Here is a 22,590-nt window from a genome sequence, read left to right as displayed (position 1 = left end):
TGATGAGATCAAGGGGAGCGTGATCCTGCTGCTGGGTGGGAAAGGCGTCTCCTTGGAAGCTGTGCTGAGATGTCTGTGCCCAAAGGTCTGGGACATAGCTCTGACTGGAAGGGTCAAGCTGCACATTTGTCTTTGCTCATCTGTGCACACACTGGACATTCTCTCTCCATTCTCTCTCCACCTCGTTATGGGCTGGGCAAGAACAGGAGCAGCCGGAGGACAGGAAGGGCCCCTGCCCCCTCTGCAGGTGGGGGCTGGGCTGCCAGCAGTGTTGGGGGAGGTGCTGGAGGATGCTGGGTGGCTGCAGCCCCAGCAACACCTCCCAGGCTGGACTGTGCAGTAATGTCAACCCAGGGGTGTCCCCATGTCCCTGGGCTGCCTATTCTCCCCTTTCTCCAAGAGCCAAGGGAAAGTTTCCAGTGGGAAGCAGGTGATGTTTATGGCACTTGGTGGGATGCTCACTCCCGTCCCGCAGCAGTTCGGGGAGCACAACTCTGGGAGCTCTTTGTGTGCGAGGCACAAAGCTGTCCCGTCTCGACTAGTGATGTCTCAGCTGAGTGTCCCAAACCCTCATTAACCCAGGGCATGAGCCCTGCCAGGGCTGGGCAAGGGTTTTCCATCAGAGGTCACACAAAGGTGGGGTGCAGCCAGGGCAGGGACGTGGGATGCGAGGAGTGCCCCGCTTGCAGCTCTGCTGGTCCAGGCAGCGGTGGGCTCGCAGCTGGGGAGCCAACATGGCTCGTCCTTGACCTCACGCTGGTCCTTCCCACTCTCTGCTCTTGTGTGCACCCACTTTAGAGTGAAAGTGTCCTTCTAGGTGAGACAGGTTGCTACTGAAGATGTGGCTATGGGGAAGATGAAGCTGAGCCTTTATAGTGGCCCAAAGAGCATGAGGATTGTCATTCTTTCTGCAAACATATGCCCTGCTAGACCAAATAATCACTTTCATTGATCTGTGTGTATCATTCTGCACGGAAACAGGAAGTAGTCCCACACAGCTGCCAGGTAAAAGCATCCCTTGGGACACACCCAGTGATGACCCCCAGCATCCCCAGGCAATTCTCCTAACACCAAACCCCCCCCGCTCCTAGAGTCAGCAGGCACAGCACACCCTCCAGAACGTGGAAACAGCCACACGTCCCACACGCTGCAATGCCAAACTGCTCGTCTTTATTCAAGCCGGGAAAAGCAGCCTCTGCCTCAACAACACCGGGTCCACCACGGGATGTCTCCAGCCCACGAGCACCCGGCACCCAGCAGCAGCAGCACTTCCACTCCTGCTGTCACACCTGCTGGGGACGGCAGAGGCAGGGAGGGCAGAGGGCATCAGGACATGGGTCCAGGAGACAGAAGCGAGGGGGACATCTGGCTTATAGTGTTCAGGGTCTCAACCCCACATACTGTATGAAGAAAGCAGACAAGCAGGTCACCAGTTGGAACTTACTTTTCCCTCCCTCCCACTCCCTCCTCTCCACCCTGTGATGACAAGTGCTCTGCTGCAGGAGAGTCCGGCTCAGCGGAGGTGAGGTTCAGTCCTTATTGCTGACAGATTGGACCCGTGTCATCTTAGTGCTGCCTGCCCTGGCACCAAGTCTATGCAGGTGCAGCAAATCCCGGATCATGTCCTCGATGCTGTCCAAGGACAGTGAACGCTTCACTCTCTGCCAGCTTGGGAGAGCCCTCGGCAAAGCCTGAATGAGCCTCACGGGGCTGAAGGAGAGTGGGGAGGTGCTGGCTGACCTCGGGCTCCTTCAGCCCCGCTCAGGGCAGGTACAAGCACCTTTCCTGTCCTCCCCTGGTCTCTGCCCTGCAGCATGTATAGCACCGAGCCATTAGCCAACATGGATGCTTAAACACAACAGCATCTCTTTCTGCAATAACAGTAGCATTTCTAATTCCAAAACTCACTTTTTGCAGCAAAAGAAAAACCTTGAACATTTCCCACTGATGACAAAGGGGAAAGAGCACTTCAGAAATCCACAGTAACCATTTTCTCGTTGACATTCTTCCTTATTTCCCGGAGCGAGGAAGGATCCTGCGCAGTGAAATAGGATAGTGAGGTCACAGAAGGTAAATATGGGATAAGTGCCAAAACTGAGAGTGGTTCCAGAGAGGCTGATGCTGCCCCTGGATCTCAGCCTCACACCTGCACCCAGCACCAAGTTTAACATCTTCACCTCTCCAGTAGGAGGTTAACTTTTCTGCAGCAGTTTGTGTGCCTGTGGCAATGTCAGAGGGAAGAGCAGTGTGAGGCCCAGGAATGGCTGTGTTGGCTCCTCACCTGCCCAGATGTTCGTCGGAGCCATTCCCTCCCAAACGTTGTCTATATCTGACACATCTGGTCACTTAGGATATGGAGGACCCCACCGATGGGGCCTCACACCTCACCCCATCTTCCCTCTTCCCCTCTCACCTGCAGCACCCTGGACCATCAGGAGGAAGAAGGGGAAGAGCAGGTACAGCATCCGCATGGCTGACGCCCGTCCCAGGTCTTCCCGGGGCTGCAGAGAGGACACATCACGACAACAAAGAAAGGACATGGACACGGCTGGGCACACATGGCGAGCCAACCAACAGAAGGTCAGTCTCCAACAAAAAGAGATAAGAACGGTTCTTAGCATTGCAACTTCACAGCTGTCCTGGGAGCATTCTGGGAAGCACCAGCCTGTTGTAGAATCTGAAGTTTACTTCATTGTCAACTTCACAGGACTTCCTGATGTTTTGCTCAAAACACAGACTAGACGAATCACGCTACTTGTTGGTGTTTTACTCAAAATAACATCCACTGAAACTCACATTGTAAGGAAGGAAAAATTATTTTTAGATGTTACAGTCCCTCAGCACTTTTGCAGGGCATGTGTTCCTGCCCTGAGCAGAATTTTCTGAGACAGGATCAAGGGGTGACACAAGAAACACTTCCCAGCACAGTCAGTAGACCGGGATTACCACTGGGGCATTTGCTCTCTCGCTTCTGCCTCCTCTTAACCAAATGCCAGAGCAGAGGAGGTTTCCACACATGAGGAGAAGGTTGTGCCAACACTCAGTGCCGTGCCCATTGGCAAACCAGGGTCAAGAATTCAGGGAAATGCATGTGCCTGGAGATGCCACGCTATATGAAGGGTTAGCCACTGCCCTCCATCACCTCAGACACTCCAAAGCTGGCTGCCCAAAACACCCTGCCCAACCACCTCTGCTTCCCTGGGCTCAGGAAAGCCCTCCCAGCTCGGCTTGGGAGTGCCCATCCTCAACTCAAGAACATTCCAGGGCTTCCCAGGAAAGACACTCCCCGGCCCCACACTTACTGCCCCTGCCCCGTGCAGCGCCGACCCAGGGAGGAGCAAGAGGGCAGGGAAGTGTCTTGGGGGCCAGAAACACAAACACAAATCAACCTGTGGAGTTAACTGAAAGCCTGAAAGGATGGGAAATCTCCACGCTGCTGTGGGAAACATCTCTCCTTACTTTGCTGAGGACAGTCCCCATTCCCCCAGAACAGAAGATCTCGTGTCCCTCCTCCAGCCTCGAGGCACCTTTCCAGTCCCATTGTAGTCAGGAAGCCTTAGTGCCATCCTCCTCATGGTCTGGGCTCTTAGACTCATAGGGAGGTTTTTATTCTCTTTCATAGGCATTTCTGATGGTTTAATTATATGCATGGATTCTTCCGGCAGTTTGTCATTTAGTCTAGTGCTTCTCAACCTGTGATTCATGGACCCCTGAATGGCCGCGATGTTGTCGCTGGGGGTCCACAAAGGCTTAAAGCTGGGGTGGGGAATGTCCAGCCCGGAAACATTTGGCCTGGCCTGTGGTGGGCCCTTTGCCTCCTTCTGCCACAGCCCCCTCCCCTCAATGCTCCTCTCATGTTCAAGCTCCCCACCACCCCCATATCTGCCCTGATGCACTATTATATTTGATGCTAGTATGGTTGTTGAGTCCCATATTCGCTCAGCATTTTTCCTATTAATGATATTTTCTTAACCCAATGGCCCTCTTGAAGACCACAAGTGGGTGGAGTCTGTTCCTCCCAGTGACAGCCCTGGACCCATCAACAAAAATATGTGGTGACTGAACACAGACAAACAAGCGGGGAGGTGGGACAAATTGTAAAAACTTTTCATCAAAGTCCTGTGCCTCCTTCTCCCACAGCCCCCTCAGTGTCCTCTGATACTATAGCGCCCCTCACCCCCATCACTGCCCTGATGCACTGTCATATTCGGTGCTAATATGGTCGGTGGGACCCACTTAAGCTTGGCATTTTTTCTCTTAAAGACATTTTCTTAACCCAAGGCCCTCTTTAAGGTCCTAATGGGGCTGGATTCTGCTCCTCCAAGTGACAGCCCTGGACCCATCAACAAAAATATATATGGTGACTCAACACAGACAAAAAAGGGGGGAGGTGGGAAGAACTGTAAACACTTTTGATCAAATTGTAATGTAAAAACTAAGTTCAGAATTAGCATGTTAGAATAGCACCAAATGGGCAATTTGATCAAGAAGACTGTTGATGCCATTATTTTAAATTCACATGGAATCATATCAAGAAAAATATTATGATAGGAGTGTGTGAATTAATAGATTAACATATTTCCCCTTCTCTCCAAATTTGAACATCCTTCATGAGAAAACGGAAATGAGTATTTGATGCAGTCTAGTGCTTTAAATCCTGAATTAAGTCTTGGCAGTCCACAGCCAGAAAAGGTCTTTAAAGGGGGTCCGTGGAGAAGGAAAGGTTCAGAGCCCCGGATTTCGATGGCTGCAGGAAGAAGGATTTGCACAGAGCGGCTGAATGGGTGGGCAGCCCCGAAGGGACTCGGCAGTCACCTACCTGGTGAAGGTCTGGGCTCAGAGTGCACCGAGGCAGCAAGAGGCTGCAACAATCCAACCCAACAGGAATCACTTGCAGGCACAGGCGTTAGGACCGGGGAGTGACACTTTGCCCCAGACACCCTGGTTTATGCCACTGCCCGTGGGTGGGACATGCTCATTCCCATGGCCACAGCTCCCCTGGGCCAATCAGAGAGTGCCCCATCTGCGTGGGGTGGTGGGGTTGCACCTCATCCCTCCCCGCCGCAGTGGCAGAGGCTGAGGGGCCTCCTGGGGGCTGTTGCAATCTTCACCGTTACCCTCATGCAACACGTGTTGTGACACCCCCTGCAGAGCGGGCACCCGGGTCGTGGTGTCTTGCTGAGAAATCTTTGGGATGGACAAAGTGTTTCGCTGGTGCAGACACCGGCACCAGCCCAGTCCCAGAAGGACGGAGTCCTTCTTCATCTCTTCTCATCTGACTGAACAATCAGTTAGCATGTGATGTGCAAGAACACACAGAAGACTGAAAACCCACCCACCTCTAGACACCAAAAGAACATCTTCTTTTGGTCCCAAAGGGCTGTGCACTGGACATGTCCAAGGTGATAAGCATGACACTCTCCCCCAAGTGACTATTCAGATCATATGGCAGTAACGCCAGGATGCACGTTAAGTTCTGTAAACCACCTGATCCAACGAATCTGCATCTCCTCCTACAGACATCCAAGGTGAAGAAAGAGAAGATGGATGTACCCACTGCTTGTGAATCCAATAGATTTGATACCGTGCATGAAATTGGGAGAAGAGTCAGTCCTTGCTGGGCAGGAGTTGTGCCTCATGCCCAAATTGGCAACTGCCTCTTCAGGAATTTGGGAGAGAAATCTGGTCCCCCAGTTCCAAGGGGTCCCCTGCTGGGGACTGTGGTACTGGAGCCTGGACTCTCGGACGCTTCTCCTGATGTCAAGTCACAGTGGTGAGATAACAATCGTGGAAAAGCTGGAAGACAGCTCCTGCATGCAGAGCAGAAGCAGAGCGCTCACCTGCCCAGTAGACTAATCTTGGGCTTTACTGGGAGAGCTTCTTGAAGAGAAACCAAAAAAGTTCCCTGTTGTGGTACAGCAACAGTTTGGTGCTGATTTGTGATGGGCAGCAATGCGTGTGTGTGTGTGTGTGTGTGTGTGTGTCCCAAGAGGTGCCCAGCAAACCCCAGCACCAAACGGCCCTTACTCAAGGCAAGATGACACAAGACCCTGGGGATCCTCCCCAGAGGTGTCAGAAGAGGAAAGCGATGCTGCTGTTCTCTGGTGGAAGCAGAAACAGGAAAGGGATCTTTTCAGCTGAACATTTTCTGACACCAGCACTAAGTGCAGCCTGTCCTCTCTGCTCTCTCCTCCTGATTCTCCAGGGAGCAGCAATTAAGATAGGAATGACTGAAGTGTATGGAACGATGGAGGATTTATCTGATACTACAGTGAAGCTGCCCAGTAAAGGATGAGATTTCCTATAGACAAAATAAAAGAAGACAGAAAGCCAAACCGTTTGGTACAGATAATATTTTCCCTCCAGTGAGACCATGGGGCACGTGTGATTATTCCTGGTTGCTGTGGCATCGTCCCTAGGGTCCCTCACAGCCCATGTCTTTAAGGAGAGGCTCCTGCTGCAGGCAGGTTCTGCAGCTGCGACAAGAGTTGGGACCTTGTAAGGGTCCATGATGGGATGTCTCCAGCCCATGAGCACCCGGCACCCAGCAGCAGCAGCACTTCCACTCCTGCTGGGGACGGCAGAGGCAGGGAGGGGAGAGGACATCAGGAGGTGGTTCCAGGATCAGAAGTGAGGTGTAAGTCCTGCTTACATAGATCAGGGTCTCAACCCCACATCCTGCACAAAGAAATCAGAAAAGCACGTCATTAGTTGTAACTTACTTGTCCCTTCCTCCCACTCTCTCCCTCCTCCTCTCCTATTGACACGCAGGTGCAGGGAGAGGAGTCTCAGCCCCGCAGGGGTAAATTCCCATCCTTTCAGTTGGCTTGCACCTGCGCTCTCCTTAGTGGTGGCAGCCTTGGCCCCAAGGCCCCTTAGAGACATCAGGAGGAGGATCCTGTGCGTCAGACCCCCCATGGCACAGCCTTCTCATTTGGACACGACAGCTGAGCTGTGTGTATGGACAGTGGGCCAGCCTCGGGCGGCTGAAGGAGAGTGGGGCACTGGCTGACCTTGGGCTCCTTCAGTCCCACAGCAGGCCGGTCCAAACCCACAGGGTCTTTTCCCTTCTTTCCCTGGCTTCTGCCTCTGAGCATGAAAGCACGAACCTGTGAGCCAGGAGCTGGCTTGAAAGGCAGTAGTAACTCTATCAGCAGGAGCAAACAGTCTCCAGGACTTACTTTCTGCAGCAGTGCCTGAATATTGAAAAAATTCCCCACAAATTTTTGTGGGAAACAGAAGCTCCCAGAAATGCAGAATCTCCCTTGTTGTCTGCATCAGTCTGTATTTCCTGTATCCATGGAACATCAGGCATAGAGAAACAGTTAAAATGATAATCGGGGAGAGCAGTGTATGTGGTTGCATAAAGCAAGACACATCCCTTGCATTTCAGGATAATATATGGGTTCAGCTTCATCCTCCCCATAGCCACATCTTCAGTAGCAACCTGTCTCACCTAGAAGGACACTTTCACTCTAAAGTGGGTGCACACAAGAGCAGAGAGTGGGAAGGACCAGCGTGAGGTCAAGGACGAGCCATGTTGGCTCCCCAGCTGCGAGCCCACCGCTGCCTGGACCAGCAGAGCTGCAAGCGGGGCACTCCTCGCATCCCACGTCCCTGCCCTGGCTGCACCCCACCTTTGTGTGACCTCTGATGGAAAACCCTTGCCCAGCCCTGGCAGGGCTCATGCCCTGGGTTAATGAGGGTTTGGGACCCTCAGCTGAGACATCACTAGTCGAGACGGGACAGCTTTGTGCCTCGCACACAAAGAGCTCCCAGAGTTGTGCTCCCCGAACTGCTGCGGGACGGGAGTGAGCATCCCACCAAGTGCCATAAACATCACCTGCTTCCCACTGGAAACTTTCCCTTGGCTCTTGGAGAAAGGGGAGAATAGGCAGCCCAGGGACATGGGGACACCCCTGGGTTGATATTTCCCCAGTCTTCTGGGACTGGGCTGGTGCTGGTGTCTGCACCAGCGAGACGCTTTGTCCATCCCAAAGATTTCTCAGCAAGACACCACGACCCGGGTGCCCGCTCTGCAGAGGCTGTCACAACACGTGTTGCATGAGGGTAACGGTGAAGATTGCAACAGCCCCCAGGAGGCCCCTCAGCCTCTGCCACTGCGGCGGGGAGGGATGAGGTGCAACCCCACCACCCCATGCAGATGGGGCACTCTCTGATTGGCCCAGGGGAGCTGTGGCCATGGGAATGAGCATGTCCCACCCACGGGCAGTGGCATAAACCAGGGTGTCTGGGGCAAAGTGTCACTCCCTGGTCCTAACGCCTGTGCCTGCAAGTGATTCCTGTTGGGTTGGATTGTTGCAGCCTCTTGCTGCCTCGGTGCACTCTGAGCCCAGACCTTCACCAGGTAGGTGACTGCCGAGTCCCTTCGGGGCTGCCCACCCATTCAGCCGCTCTGTGCAAATCCTTCTTCCTGCAGCCATCGAAATCCAGGGCTCTGAACCTTTCCTTCTCCACGGACCCCCTTTAAAGACCTTTTCTGGCTGTGGACTGCCAAGACTTAATTCAGGATTTAAAGCACTAGACTGCGTCAAATACTCATTTCCGTTTTCTCATGAAGGATGTTCAAATTTGGAGAGAAGGGGAAATATGTTAATCTATTAATTCACACACTCCTATCATAATATTTTTCTTGATATGATTCCATGTGAATTTAAAATAATGGCATCAACAGTCTTCTTGATCAAATTGCCCATTTGGTGCTATTCTAACATGCTAATTCTGAACTTAGTTTTTACATTACAATTTGATCAAAAGTGTTTACAGTTCTTCCCACCTCCCCCCTTTTTTGTCTGTGTTGAGCCACCATATATATATTTGTTGATGGTTCTAGGACTGCCACTTGAATGAGCAGACTACATGCCTTTTTGACCTTAAAGAGGGCCCTTGAGTTAAGAAAATGTCTTTAAGAGGAAAACCTCTGAGCTAAATTGGGTCCTACCAACCATAATAGCACGTAATATAATAGGGTAGCCTTGGGGTGGGGTGTGGGCTTGAGTATGAGAAGAGCATTAAGGGAAGGAGACAGTGGGAAAAGGATGCACAGTGCTTGCTGTGGGCCAGGCCAAGGTTTCAGGGCTGGATGTTCTGCACCCCTGCTATAAGCCTTTGTGGACCCCCTATGATGACACTGCAGCCCCCCAGGGGTCCATGAACCACAGGTTGAGAAGCACCAGTCTCAATGACAAACTGCTGGAAGTATCCATGCTTAGAATTAAACCATCAGAAATGCCTATGAAAGAGAATAAAAACCTCCCTATGAGTCTAAGAGCCCAGACCATGAGGAGGATGGCACTAAGGCTTCCTGACTACAATGGGACTGGAAAGGTGCCTCGAGGCTGGAGGAGGGACACGAGATCTTCTGTTCTGGGGGAATGGGGACTGTCCTCAGCAAAGTAAGGAGAGATGTTTCCCACAGCAGCGTGGAGATTTCCCATCCTTTCAGGCTTTCAGTTAACTCCACAGGTTGATTTGTGTTTGTGTTTCTGGCCCCCAAGACACTTCCCTGCCCTCTTGCTCCTCCCTGGGTCGGCGCTGCACGGGGCAGGGGCAGTAAGTGTGGGGCCGGGGAGTGTCTTTCCTGGGAAGCCCCGGAATGTTCTTGAGTTGAGGATGGGCACTCCCAAGCCGAGCTGGGAGGGCTTTCCTGAGCCCAGGGAAGCAGAGGTGGTTGGGCAGGGTGTTTTGGGCAGCCAGCTTTGGAGTGTCTGAGGTGATGGAGGGCAGTGGCTAACCCTTCATATAGCGTGGCATCTCCAGGCACATGCATTTCCCTGAATTCTTGACCCTGGTTTGCCAATGGGCATGGCACTGAGTGTTGGCACAACCTTCTCCTCATGTGTGGAAACCTCCTCTGCTCTGGCATTTGGTTAAGAGGAGGCAGAAGCGAGAGAGCAAATGCCCCAGTGGTAATCCCGGTCTACTGACTGTGCTGGGAAGTGTTTCTTGTGTCACCCCTTGATCCTGTCTCAGAAAATTCTGCTCAGGGCAGGAACACATGCCCTGCAAAAGTGCTGAGGGACTGTAACATCTAAAAATAATTTTTCCTTCCTTACAATGTGAGTTTCAGTGGATGTTATTTTGAGTAAAACACCAACAAGTAGCGTGATTCGTCTAGTCTGTGTTTTGAGCAAAACATCAGGAAGTCCTGTGAAGTTGACAATGAAGTAAACTTCAGATTCTACAACAGGCTGGTGCTTCCCAGAATGCTCCCAGGACAGCTGTGAAGTTGCAATGCTAAGAACCGTTCTTATCTCTTTTTGTTGGAGACTGACCTTCTGTTGGTTGGCTCGCCATGTGTGCCCAGCCGTGTCCATGTCCTTTCTTTGTTGTCGTGATGTGTCCTCTCTGCAGCCCCGGGAAGACCTGGGACAGGCGTCAGCCATGCGGATGCTGTACCTGCTCTTCCCCTTCTTCCTCCTGATGGTCCAGGGTGCTGCAGGTGAGAGGGGAAGAGGGAAGATGGGGTGAGGTGTGAGGCCCCATCGGTGGGGTCCTCCATATCCTAAGTGACCAGATGTGTCAGATACAGACAACGTTTGGGAGGGAATGGCTCCGACGAACATCTGGGCAGGTGAGGAGCCAACACAGCCATTCCTGGGCCTCACACTGCTCTTCCCTCTGACATTGCCACAGGCACACAAACTGCTGCAGAAAAGTTAACCTCCTACTGGAGAGGTGAAGATGTTAAACTTGGTGCTGGGTGCAGGTGTGAGGCTGAGATCCAGGGGCAGCATCAGCCTCTCTGGAACCACTCTCAGTTTTGGCACTTATCCCATATTTACCTTCTGTGACCTCTTTCACTGCACAGGATCCTTCCTCGCTCCGGGAAGTAAGAAACAATGTCAACGAGAAAATGGCTTCTGTGGATTTCTGAAGTGCTCTTTCCCCTTTGTCATCAGTGGGAAATGTTCAAGGTTTTTCTTTTGCTGCAAAAAGTGAGTTTTGGAATTAGAAATGCTACTGTTATTGCAGAAAGAGATGCTGTTGTGTTTAAGCATCCATGTTGGCTAATGGCTCGGCGCTATACATGCTGCAGGGCAGAGACCAGGGGAGGACAGGAAAGGTGCTTGTACCTGCCCTGAGTGGGGCTGAAGGAGCCCGAGGTCAGCCAGCACCTCCCCACTCTCCTTCAGCCCCGTGAGGCTCATTCAGGCTTTGCCGAGGGCTCTCCCAAGCTGGCAGAGAGTGAAGCGTTCACTGTCCTTGGACAGCATCGAGGCCATGATCCGGGATTTGCTGCACCTGCATAGACTTGGTGCCAGGGCAGGCAGCACTAAGATGACACGGGTCCAATCTGTCAGCAATAAGGACTGAACCTCACCTCCGCTGAGCCGGACTCTCCTGCAGCAGAGCGCTTGTCATCGCAGGGTGGAGAGGAGAGAGTGGGAGGGATGAAACATGAGTTACAACTGGTGACGTGCTTGTCTGCTTTCTTCATACAGGATATGGGGTTGAGACCCTGAACACTATAAGCCAGATGTCCCCCTCGCTTCTGTCTCCTGGACCCATGTCCTGATGCCCTCTGCCCTCCCTGCCTCTGCCGTCCCCAGCAGGTGTGACAGCAGGAGTGGAAGTGCTGCTGCTGCTGGGTGCCGGGTGCTCGTGGGCTGGAGACATCCCGTGGTGGACCCGGTGTTGTTGAGGCAGAGGCTGCTTTTCCCGGCTTGAATAAAGACGAGCAGTTTGGCATTGCAGCGTGTGGGACGTGTGGCTGTTTCCTCGTTCTGGAGGGTGTGCTGTGCCTGCTGACTCTAGGAGTGGGGGTGGTTTGGTGTTAGGAGAAGTGCCTGGGGATGCTGGGGGTCATCACTCTGTCTGTCCCTGGGGATGCTTTTTCCTTTTATCTGTGTGGGGACACCGAGCCTGTCAGTCCCCTGGGGACCAGGGTGTTTGCTGTGGGGGTGATGGAGCTGCTCTGAGGATTGCCCCTCCTGAGGAGCGGCACCCCTGTCCTGGTCCTGTTGGTCATGAGTGTCCTTTGTCCCTGGCTTCTGAGGCTTCATGGCCAAGGCTGTGCTGGTTGGTGTGTCCCTTTTGTGGCCATGGACAGGGCTGCCCACCTAACGCATCCCAGAGTCCTTAGAGGTCCCACCACACAGTGGGATGGGACCTCCATCTCCCTCATCTGAAGCAGGCCTGAGCTCAGCTCCCTCCCTGCTGTCCGACCACAGCACCCACCTCTCTACCTGTCCCACACTGTTCTTCCCTTCCACATGTCTCCTGGAGGAGCTTGATCTCAGAGAAATCCCCCAAGGAGATCTTTCCAGACCTTGGAGAAAAATAGGTCTACCAGGTTGGATGTCCACGTCCTCCTCAGGGTCATTCCTCCAACGGGTCCCATGGTCCACAACCTGGAAATGCCCAGAAATATTGCCCAGCAGGGAGAAAGGGCAGAAAGCAGGGTGTCTTCTCTGTGCCTGCCTCACACAAGCTGGGATTGCAACACAGTTCTCCATCAACACCCCGTGACCTCGACCTTTCTGGAAGCGCAGACCTCTGCCCTGTATAGTTAAATACACATGTGTGTCCATGTACACGTGACCATGTCAGCAGCTAGTGGCCCTGGCTGTTTTCTTGAATCCTTTCCATTCCAAAGGGTCAGATCACCCTCAGCAGTCCATCCCTGACTTTTCCACCTTCCGCTTTCCTGCTGGGTGTGCAGCTCTTCCCAGAGCCACAGGGCTGACACCTGCATTTTCTTCCAGAGCGTCTCTGCCCTGGTCCTGACGCTGAAGGTTCCTGCTGGACTCAGAGAAGCCTAGTCCTCTGTGACACAAATTCCTGTGGGAGGGTTGTAGGAGTGAGTGGGGATCCGTACCACCCCAAGCTAGGGGTCCACATCAACTAAGGTCTTTCCTCACATCCACCAGCAGCTCCCACCCCGCTGCCCAGGTCCTGCACCCAGAACAGCAGGTTCTCAGTGACTTTGCAGGATTGTTTCATTCATGTTCACTCACGTACCATTTAAATGAACGTTTAGCAGTCACCATGAACACCCTTTATCTGAGCAGCACAAAGCTGTTCCACTGTCCCATGAGCCCTTTGCCCAGAACATCTTGAATAAAACCCATGGGTTTTGTTGTGGAAAGTCATCCCATGAATTTAATATGGTAAATATAGAGCAGAAACAGCAAGAAAAGGAGAAAAAACAATGGATAGATTATATTTTCTGTTACCCATGATATGACATGACTTCCATGGAAGCAGAGAACTAGAGATGTGGATATACACGTGCATTTGAACATCAGCTCATAAATGCATGCAGGAATCAATTATTTCCAAAACATAGAATCACAGAATGGTTTGGGTTGGAAGGGACCTTAAAGATCATCCAGTTCCAACCCCCCTGCCATGGGCAGGGACACCTTCCGCTAGCCCAGGTTGCCCAAAGCCCCGTCCAACCTGGCCTTGAACCCTTCCAGGGAGGGGGCAGCCACAGCTTCTCTGGGCAGCCTGTGCCAGGGCCTCACCCCCCTCACAGGGAAGAATTTCTTCCTTATGTGATGAAGCTTCAAATAAAATACAGACTTTCTTATCATTTTGAAAGGGAAGAAGGTTTATAATACTCCCCATGTTCTTGCACACCCCATGCTAGATGATTATTTTGTCAGACTGGAGGAGACAAGGAGGGAAACACATCAAGACAGCAGCTCACACATCATCCACCAAGTTCCTGGAATGCGTAGAGGACTGATTCCCGAGACAAATGCTGGATGTGCCAACCAGGAATGAGGCACTGCTGGACTTGCTATTCACAAACCAAGAAAAGCTGCTTTGTAATATCTTGGTTAGTGATAGCCTTGGCTGCTATCTCGGTTAGAGATCACAGTATTGTGGGGTTTGGGATCTTGGTGAGCACACTGAAGGTTAGTACTAAGACCTAGGTTGTATATTTTAGAAGAGCAAACTTGAGCTTGCACAGAGCTCATTTGAAAGGTATTCGGTGGAAAGCTTCCATGGAGGATAAAGTAGTGAGTGCTAGGAATTTTTCAAGAATGCTCTCCTGGAAGCACAAAACCTGTTCATCCCCTTTAAAGGTAAGAGAAGTAAGTGGAGCAAGAGACCTGTTTGGCTTAACTATGAGCTTCTGAGTCTGCTCAAAACCAAAACCAGAAACAGAAAAACAGAGGAATAACTGTTGAGAATTATAAGGTCATTGCCAGGGCGTGCAGAGATGTAGTTAGAAAAACAAAAGCTCAGCTTGAATTGAAATTGGCCAGAGATGTCAAAAACGATGAGAAAGGGTTCTTCAGGTACGTAAACAGTATGCAGAAACAGAAGGAAAATATTGGCCCGCTGTGAAACAGGAGAGGTGAATTAGTCACCAACAACGCTGAAAAGGCAGAGTTTTTCACCTCTGTCTTTACCAGCACTGTTGGGCCTCAGGCCTTGGGAACAAAAATCCAGGTCAATGCAAACACAGACCCATCATCAGTGAAGGAAGAGTTGGTATGTGAACTATTACAGGAGCTTGGCCCCTACGAATCGATGGCCCCTGATGTTATCCACCTGAGGGTGTTAAGAGAGCTGCGTGATGTCATTGCAAGACCGCTTGCCATAATCTTTGAGAAGCTGTGGAGATTGGGGATGTCCCAGAAGAGTGGAAGAAGGCTAATGTCACCCCATCTACAGGAAGGGCTTGAAGGAGAATCCAGGAAATTGTAGGCCTATCAGTTTTACTCCAGTCCCTGAGAAAGTTATGGAACACATTCTCCTGGGGCTTATCACAAGTCAAATGAAGCACAGGATTGGGAAAAGCCAGCACGGATTCACCAAGGGCAAATTGTGCTGACAAACCTGATCGTCTTCTACGACAAAGTAACCTGCAAGTGGTGGACACTCTCTACCTGGATTTCTCCAAGGTTTTTGATATGGTTTCCCACAGCCTCCTCCTGGAAAACTGATGTGTAACGGTCTAGACAAGGGATCTGTGCGGTGGGTGGGGAATGGGCTGACAGACCAACCCAGAGTGATGGGAAACAGCTCCTTTTCAAATTGGCAACCTGTCACAAGTGGGGTCCCCAGGAATCAATGTTGGGCCCAACACAGTTTAATACCTTCATAAGTGATCTGGGGGATGGGATCAAGTGCACCCTGATGAGGTTTGCTGATGATACCAAACTGAGTGGGGAGTGGACACTCTGGGAGGGAGAGTCACCCTGCAGGGAGACCTGGATAGGCTGGAAGAGTGGGCTAACAAGGACCTTATGAAGTTCAACAAGGACGAGTGTCAGGTCTTGCACCTGGGAAAACATAATCCAGGGGTGCAGCACAGGCTGGGGTCTACCCGGCTGGGGAACAGCTCTGTGGAAAGGGACCTGGGGATCCTGGTGGACAAGCAGCTCAGTATGAGTGAACAGTTTGCTGCTACAGCAAAGAAAGATAACAGTTACATCAACAAGGGCATCACCAGCAGAGATAAAGAAGTCATTATCCCTCTTTACTCAGCGCTTGTCAGGCCACGCCTGGAATCCCGTGTCCAGTTTTGGTTCCTGCTGTACAAAAAAGATGTGGACAGTCTGGAGAGGGGCCAGAGAAGGGCCACAAAGATGATCAAAGGACTGGGAAGCCTGCCATGTGAGGAAAGGCTGAGAAGAGAGTTTGTTCAGCCTTGAGAAGCGAAGGCTTAGGGGAGATCTTATCACTGTGGTCCGGTATTTAAAGTGTGGCTACAAAGCAGATGGAGACTCCCATTCTACAAAGAGTCAAATAGAGAAGACGAGGGGTAATGGGTGCAAGTTATTCCTGGGGGGATTCTGACTGGACACAAGAAGAAAGTTTTTGACAGTGAGAACAATCAGCCACTGGAATAATCTCCCCAGGGAAGTGATGGATTCCCCAATATTGGACATTTTTAAGATTCAGCTGGACAGTGCCGGGCTGTCTTGTCTGGACCGTGCTTTTGCCGAGAAAGGTTGGACCAGATGATCCTTGAGGTCCCTTCCAACTTGGTATTCTGTGATTCTATGAAACCTTACCTACTTTTTTGAGACTGGATGCTGCTGTCTGTACCAGCCAAAGTCCAGGATGTTCCTGCCAAGCCACCGCAGCCTGTGCGGGTGCCCGCTCTGCAGGGGGTGTCACAACACGTGTTGCATGAGGGTAACGGTGAAGATTGCAACAGCCCCCAGGAGGCCCCTCAGCCTCTGCCACTGCGGCGGGGAGGGATGAGGTGCAACCCCACCACCCCACGCAGATGGGGCACTCTCTGATTGGCCCAGGGGAGCTGTGGCCATGGGAATGAGCATGTCCCACCCACGGGCAGTGGCATAAACCAGGGTGTTTTGGACAAAGTGGTATTCTCTGACCCCAAGGCCTTCTGGATGTAAGTGATTCCTTGCACACTTGTTGCCTCCTGAAGACCAAGACCTTCCCTCGTCAGGCAAGTACCTATGGGGTCTCTTTCAGGTTGGCCACCCAGTCAGTCTCTCTGTTGAAGTCCCATCACAGTGGAACTGTCTAAATAACAAACTGTCGGATATATCTGTTCATGTAATGACATCATCTGAGCTTTCTAGGGAAAAAAGTAAATTGAAAATATTAATTCCTTCCCGTTAGAGCCTGGAATCTGCTGAAGCTGGATCCAGGGTTTCCCTAGTGCTAGAGAGATTGGGAAGTTTCTGTGGCATTTGAAGAGAGACGCCATGATCTTGTATTCTGGGGAAATGGGAACTCTATGACTTAAAGAGAAGCCACTACATGCAGCAGTACAGAGAATTTCCATTCTTTCAGCCTTCAGTTAACTTGACTAGTTGTGTCTTCCTGATATCTTTGGCCACTGAGACACTTCTCCCCGCTTTCTCCTAACTGGGGAGTTGTTTCACAAAGTAATCACCTAACTGTAGCTTTACTGTTGTTCTTGCATTCAGCATTGGCACAAGCTTCTCCAAAGTGTGCAAACCTTCTCTACTTTGGCCTTTGGTAGGGAGATGCAGAAGCAAGAGAGCACGGGCACTAGGCATAACCCTTATCTGATGAGCATACTCGAAAATGTACCTAGTCTATTGCTTTGATTCTGTCTCCCTAGAAACGTATTTAGGTCTGTTTTAGAGACAAGTGTTCCATGTGTAAGGCCCAAGGTACTTCCAAACTGAAGTTTTCTGAGCGAATTCTGTAAATGGCATCAGCTGCTTTTTAACTTGAAGCAGCACAAATCACCAGACATAAGATCTACAGTCTGTGCTTGGGAGAAAGCATAAGGAAGATAACTGAAAAATATGTTCTTAGGTACTGCCTTGCCTGAAACTTCCTGAACTATTTGCAGGCTATTCATGAAGTTGCATAAGTAGCCCTGTTCTTGTGAACAGATGAAATGCTGGGGTTTAACCCCAACCCCAAGTTAAGGCTGACATCTGGGTGATTCCCACAGCCCTTCCCAAAGGGGGGTGAGTTTCCCTTTAGGCTCCCCCCCAGGGTGGGCCGGCCTGGCAGACAGAGCCATTGGGTCAGTGAGCCCCAGGGGTCCCGCAGTGAGTAACCCAAGGTCAGGTGTCCCACTGAGGGATAACAGCTGGGACCCCTGGCAGGAGGGGCAGTGTCTGTGTGTGAGGTGGGTGCCCTGTGCAGAGTTCCCTGTTGGGGAAGGACCTCCCGCCTCCCTGGGACTGGGCTCCACTCAGGTCTGGCTTTTGTAAACGTGGGCTGTGTAGAGATTCAGTGTGTGGCTTCCTTGGTCTCATGTGTTTGGCTTGTTGACCTGGTTGTCTCCCGTCCCTTCTATGGGAGACTGCATTTCACTGGTTATCCCACCCATTGCTGGTCGTGCGGTGTCGTTGTTGGGGTCAGTGGGATTGATGTTGATCATGTATAATCTGACTTGTTTGTACCCCCAGCGCTCGCCCATGTACTGACCCTTTTGTGTAAAATACAATTTGGTCATTGGTTCATCTTTATGCTGGCTGTGTCCTTTATGCTAGGCCTGATAATTATCAGAACAACAGACTACAATCAACACAATCTTCTTTTGTTCAGGATAACACATCTGCAGTTTCTACACCGCCTGACGTCCCCCATGTCCTCGTTGCCTTGGCATCTCCCCTCTGCTACCCTGTGAAGGCTTGGGCTGGGTGTCAGCCATGAAGATCTTGTACCTGCTCTTCCCCTTCTTCCTGCTGTTGGTGCAGGCTGCTGCAGGTGAGAGGGGAAGAGGGAATACAAATGAGGTATGAACCCCCATCAGTGGGGCCTTCCATGTCCCGGGAAGTGACCGTATTTGTTAGAGATACTCAAAAGAGGGAATGGCTTTGTGGCTTTGCTCCAGTGTGAAAAAACATGCAATGGGATATACCAAAGGATGCTCTCACAATGACCCTTCCCCTGAGAGTAGAGGGGCTGGTGTGGAGACACCCATCCAGGAATTGGCTCCTTCCGTGGGTTAGGGGGGGACTGAGCTCTGGTCTCCACCCTGGGTATTTAGCTCCTGCTCTGGGGGAATGTCTCTGGATGAATTCCCATTTCAGTTGCTGAAGTCTCAGCCTATGCAGCCTACCCTCCTCACCCCCCAAAAAATGCATGGGGAAGTCTTAGATACTTAGCATCTTTTGAGGAACCCTAGATATGTGTGATACTGGGATGTTAAAGCACTCTACCCCAGGCCAGATAAGTTAGTCAAGGCTTTATGGAAGAGCTGCTCCTGCAGGGACAGTGGCAGGACAGAAAATATCCTTTTGTACCACAAATAGCCAGCGATACCTGTGCCTCAGGGCTTTAGCTGATAGTTCTTCTAGGTAGTAAATTTGCTACTGAAGATGCAGTTATGGTCATTTTAATACTCGGCCCATGAAGGGGGTTGAAATCCTAGTGGAGTACCTGCCCTTATGGAATTACAGAATATTCTCCCAAATTATCTTTTCCTTACAATTGTTTCTCTGTACAGATGCATCTCTAACTCCAGGAAATGAAGATCAGTGTGAGCAAGAAGGGGGATTCTGTAGTTTCTTGACATGCTATCACCCTCATCACATCTTTGGGAGATGTTCAACATTTATAGTTTGCTGCAAAAGGTAAGTTCTAAAGTCAAACATTCCGGAATAGGCCTTCTGCTTTCTTGGCTGAAATTGATCTGTTGTTCTCTTTACATCGACACTGCTGGATAACACCCTCATGCATTTGTGTGCAGAGGTGAATGCTAGGGAAGAAGGGTTAGTGTACACTGGTAAGGCTGCTTGAACCTGCCCTGTGTGGGGCTGAAGAAGTCTGAATTCAGCCAGCACCTTCCAAGTTCCCCTCAGCCCCATGAGACCAGACTGGGGGCTTTCATGAAGACTTTCTCATGTTATTGGAATGTGAAGCTTGATCTTTGTGTAGTGTGGGGCACAGGACCACCTCCTTGAGGTTTCTGAAGACCATTGGGTTCAAGGTTGCAACCACTAAGGAAAGGACAGGTCTAAGTCATCGCTAATGACTGGAGTTTATCTGTCCAGTAATTCCCTACAGGACCTTATAACAGAAGAAGTGACAGAGAGACTGGAGGAAAGCAAAGAAGGAACATAAGAAATAAATATCAGTGACCACATATTGTGCTTTATTTATGCAGGAAATGGTGATGAATCCCTGGACTTTCTGAGTAGGATGTCCTCCTGGCTTCTGGCTCCTGGAACCAGCTCCTGCTGTCCTCTTCCCTCCCTGCCTCTCCTGCCCCCAGGTGGTGGGACAGTGGGAGTGGAAGTGCTGCTCCTGCTGGGTGCTCATGGGCTGGAGAAATCCCATCATGGTCCTGGTGTCATTTGGGTAGAGACTGCTTTTCCTAGCTTCAATAAAGACATGTAGTTTGACAGGATCACAGACTGGTTGAGTCTGGAAAGGACGTTCGAAGGACATTTGGTCCCACCACCCTGCTCAAGCAGGGCCACCCAGAGGTGGTTGCTGAGGACTGTGTCCACATTGCTTTTAAATATCTCCAAGAGTGGAGACTCCATAATTTCCCTGGGCAACCTGTGCAAGTGCTTTGTTGTCATTACAGTAAAAAAGTGTTTCTTGATGTTCAGAGGGACCCTACTGTGTCTCGTTGTGTGCCCGTGGCCTTTGGTCCTGGCACTGGACACCACTGAAAAGAGCCTGGCTCTGCCCTCTTTGCACCCTCCCTTCAGGTCACACATTAATAAGATCTCTGCAGAGCCTCCTCTTCTCCAGGCTGAGCAGTCCCAGCAATCTCAGCCTTTCATCATAGCAGAGATGCTCCAGTCCCTTCATCATGTTGGGGGCCCTTTGTTGAACTCTTTCCAGTATGTCCATGTCTCTCTTGGACTGGGGTGCCCAGATTTTGACACAGTACTGCAGGTGTGGCCTCATGAGCACTGAGTAGAGGGGAAGGATCACCTCCCTCATCCTGCTGGCTGGATGTCTGTGCTGGGCAGTGTGTCCCTTGGGTGGGCACTACCCATCCTGGAGGCCCCGGGCTGCTCCTCATCTTGGTCCAGCACACTGTAGCCCTCCTTGTTAGAGGCCCTGCTGGGAGCTGTGCTGCTCCACGCCCCATGCTACCATGCAGCAGGGAGGAACCTATCTAATACAGCCCAGGACACCTCCAGGATAGCCACCTTTGCCTCAAAGGCCCATTGCTGGCTTACCTTCAGACTGGTGTTCACCAGGACCCCCAGGTCCACTCCTGCAAAGCTGCTTTTCTCCTGGGTGACCTCCAGCATGTATTGGTGTGTGAGGTTGTTCCTCCCCAGGTGCAGAATGTTGGACTTCTCCATGTAGAACTTCAAGAAGTTCTTGTCCGCCTATTTTCCCAGGCTGTCAAGGTCCCTCTGGGTGGCAACACAACCCCCTGGTATATGAGCCACTCCTCCCAGTTTGGTCTCATCTGCAAGCTTGCTGAGGGTAACCTATATCTTAAAGTTTCCCAATTTCCAGGGAAGAAATAGGATACTTTCTCCTTTTTTTCCCATCTGGAGACCATACAGGACCAGCCCTGCTACTCTCTGCTATCAGGTACTGACCTCAGCCCTTCTACAAGCCAACACACAAAGCTTTGCTGCAGGTGAACATGTCTATGCGGGTCTGCATGCGACCAAAACACTTACCAGGGAGCAGCAAGGCCAGGCTGTTCCACCAGACAAGTCTGGCTTCACAGCAGTGAGGCAGCTCCAGGTTTAAACCAGGAAGGCAGGTCAGCAAGGTGGGCAGCCAGGATCACAGCTGGAAAATAGTTCAAGTAAGGACCAAGGAAAGCATATTGAGCTTAAAAGGAGCTCTGAAGTGATGTTTGGGAGAGTCGTGCTTATCACAGCTCTTTCTGATGCAGCACTGTTACTCTAGGCCATGTAGCAGCTCCATGTGCATCCTTGGCCTTGAAAACAGGCAGCTAAACCTTTGAAAGGTCTCCTGTATGTCTCCTGAGAGATGACACCTGGACTCGGGGGTCCCACAGTTTGGGGCTTTCCCTAGGAGGGATGTTCAGCTTTGTCCAGATAGGAAGCTTATCTCTGTGCTGTATTTCTTGATAATATGTACGAGTCTGCTTTTTGAGTAAGGCAGAAAATACAGATCTCTTCTGAGACTTCTGCTCCATAACTCCATCACTATGTAGTTTTGCTGCCACGCAATCTCTCTGAAGACTACATTGCAAACACTTTTTTAATGTGTTGTGTTTTGGATAAATAAAGAGTCAGCATAAAGCCATCTTCATAGCAAGTGAGAGCTGAAGGAAGTTGCCCAGTGAAACATGATGGAAGCAAATGCCAACACACAGAAGCCTAGCATCACTGCCAAGTGCTGCATACCCAGCTGGAAAGTTGGTGATGTCTGAGGGTGGCCTCCTCAGAAAGAGAAGTCTTCACCAGAATTACCAGAGTCACTTCTTATGAAGAGATGTGCATGGATACACACACATATTTACCCACAGGAGGATCAGAATCATGGAGGTATTCTGTAGGAAGGGTGAGGTCAGCCCGTTGACAGCAGCCAGTCTAGCTTCAGGTTGTCTCCAGATGGGTGGAGAGGAGGACACCCTGCTCACTCCCTGTAGGACTACCCATCAGATCCATGGGGCCCCTTCAAGATGTCACCTTGAGGGGAAGCTGGACAGCCACCCTGGGAGATCTGCTTCCCTCTAAGGGCTACAAAGGTCTCCTTGGGAGTTGCCCATGGGATCAGCCCAAGTGCTGATGAGGTCAAGGGACATCCCTCCCTGCTGCATGGTAGAACGGGGCATGGAGCAGCACAGCTCCCAGCAGGGCCTCTAGCAAGGAGAGTTGCAGTGTGCTGGACCAAGATGAGGAGCAGCCCGGGGCCTCCAGGATGGGTTAGTGCCCACCCATGGGGCACACTGCCCAGCACAGACCTCCATAAGCATTTGCTGCTGCTGGAGACTCTGGCTGCAGGGACAAGGACCAGAACGGGAGTGACGTGGCCATTCATAGCAAGCAATAGCCTATATAGTGAAGTCAGAATTTTTGTCAACATAAAGGTCAAGGCTTGAAAAGCATCAATTAAAAAATTCCAGCTTTTCAGCTGTAGACAAACCTCAAGAGTTGGTGGCCACTTACCCACTAACTCCTGCCGAGTTGAGGAATAACCATATTTCCTGTCCTTCACTTCCACGGCGTGTGCTTCATACCCAGA

General features: G+C 51.2%; 1 protein-coding gene across 1 annotated transcript; it reads left to right on the top strand.

The window, feature by feature from the left end:
- Window positions 1-8,239: 8,239 nt before the first annotated feature.
- LOC141967545 (ostricacin-2-like) lies at window positions 8,240-11,595 on the top strand. The gene is made up of 4 exons (XM_074921459.1): window positions 8,240-8,368; window positions 10,375-10,462; window positions 10,832-10,958; window positions 11,466-11,595. The coding sequence occupies exons 2-4, from the start codon at window positions 10,405-10,407 to the stop codon at window positions 11,476-11,478; spliced, it is 198 nt and encodes a 65-aa protein (XP_074777560.1). The 5' UTR covers window positions 8,240-8,368; window positions 10,375-10,404; the 3' UTR covers window positions 11,479-11,595.
- Window positions 11,596-22,590: the final 10,995 nt, after the last annotated feature.

Source organism: Athene noctua, chromosome 1 (assembly GCF_965140245.1).
Source record: "Athene noctua chromosome 1, bAthNoc1.hap1.1, whole genome shotgun sequence".
NCBI lineage: Eukaryota > Metazoa > Chordata > Aves > Strigiformes > Strigidae > Athene > Athene noctua.
The sequence above is the reverse complement of the archived record's forward strand: the minus strand, read 5'-3'. Positions and strand labels throughout refer to the sequence as shown.

Coding starts and splice junctions, on each gene's coding strand:
- LOC141967545 (XM_074921459.1), top strand. CDS start 10,405: ATGCGGATGCTGTACCTGCTCTTCCCCTTCTTCCTCCTGATGGTCCAG. Junction 10,463..10,831: donor GATGGTCCAGGGTGCTGCAG/GTGAGAGGGGAA, acceptor TTCACTGCACAG/GATCCTTCCTCGCTCCGGGA.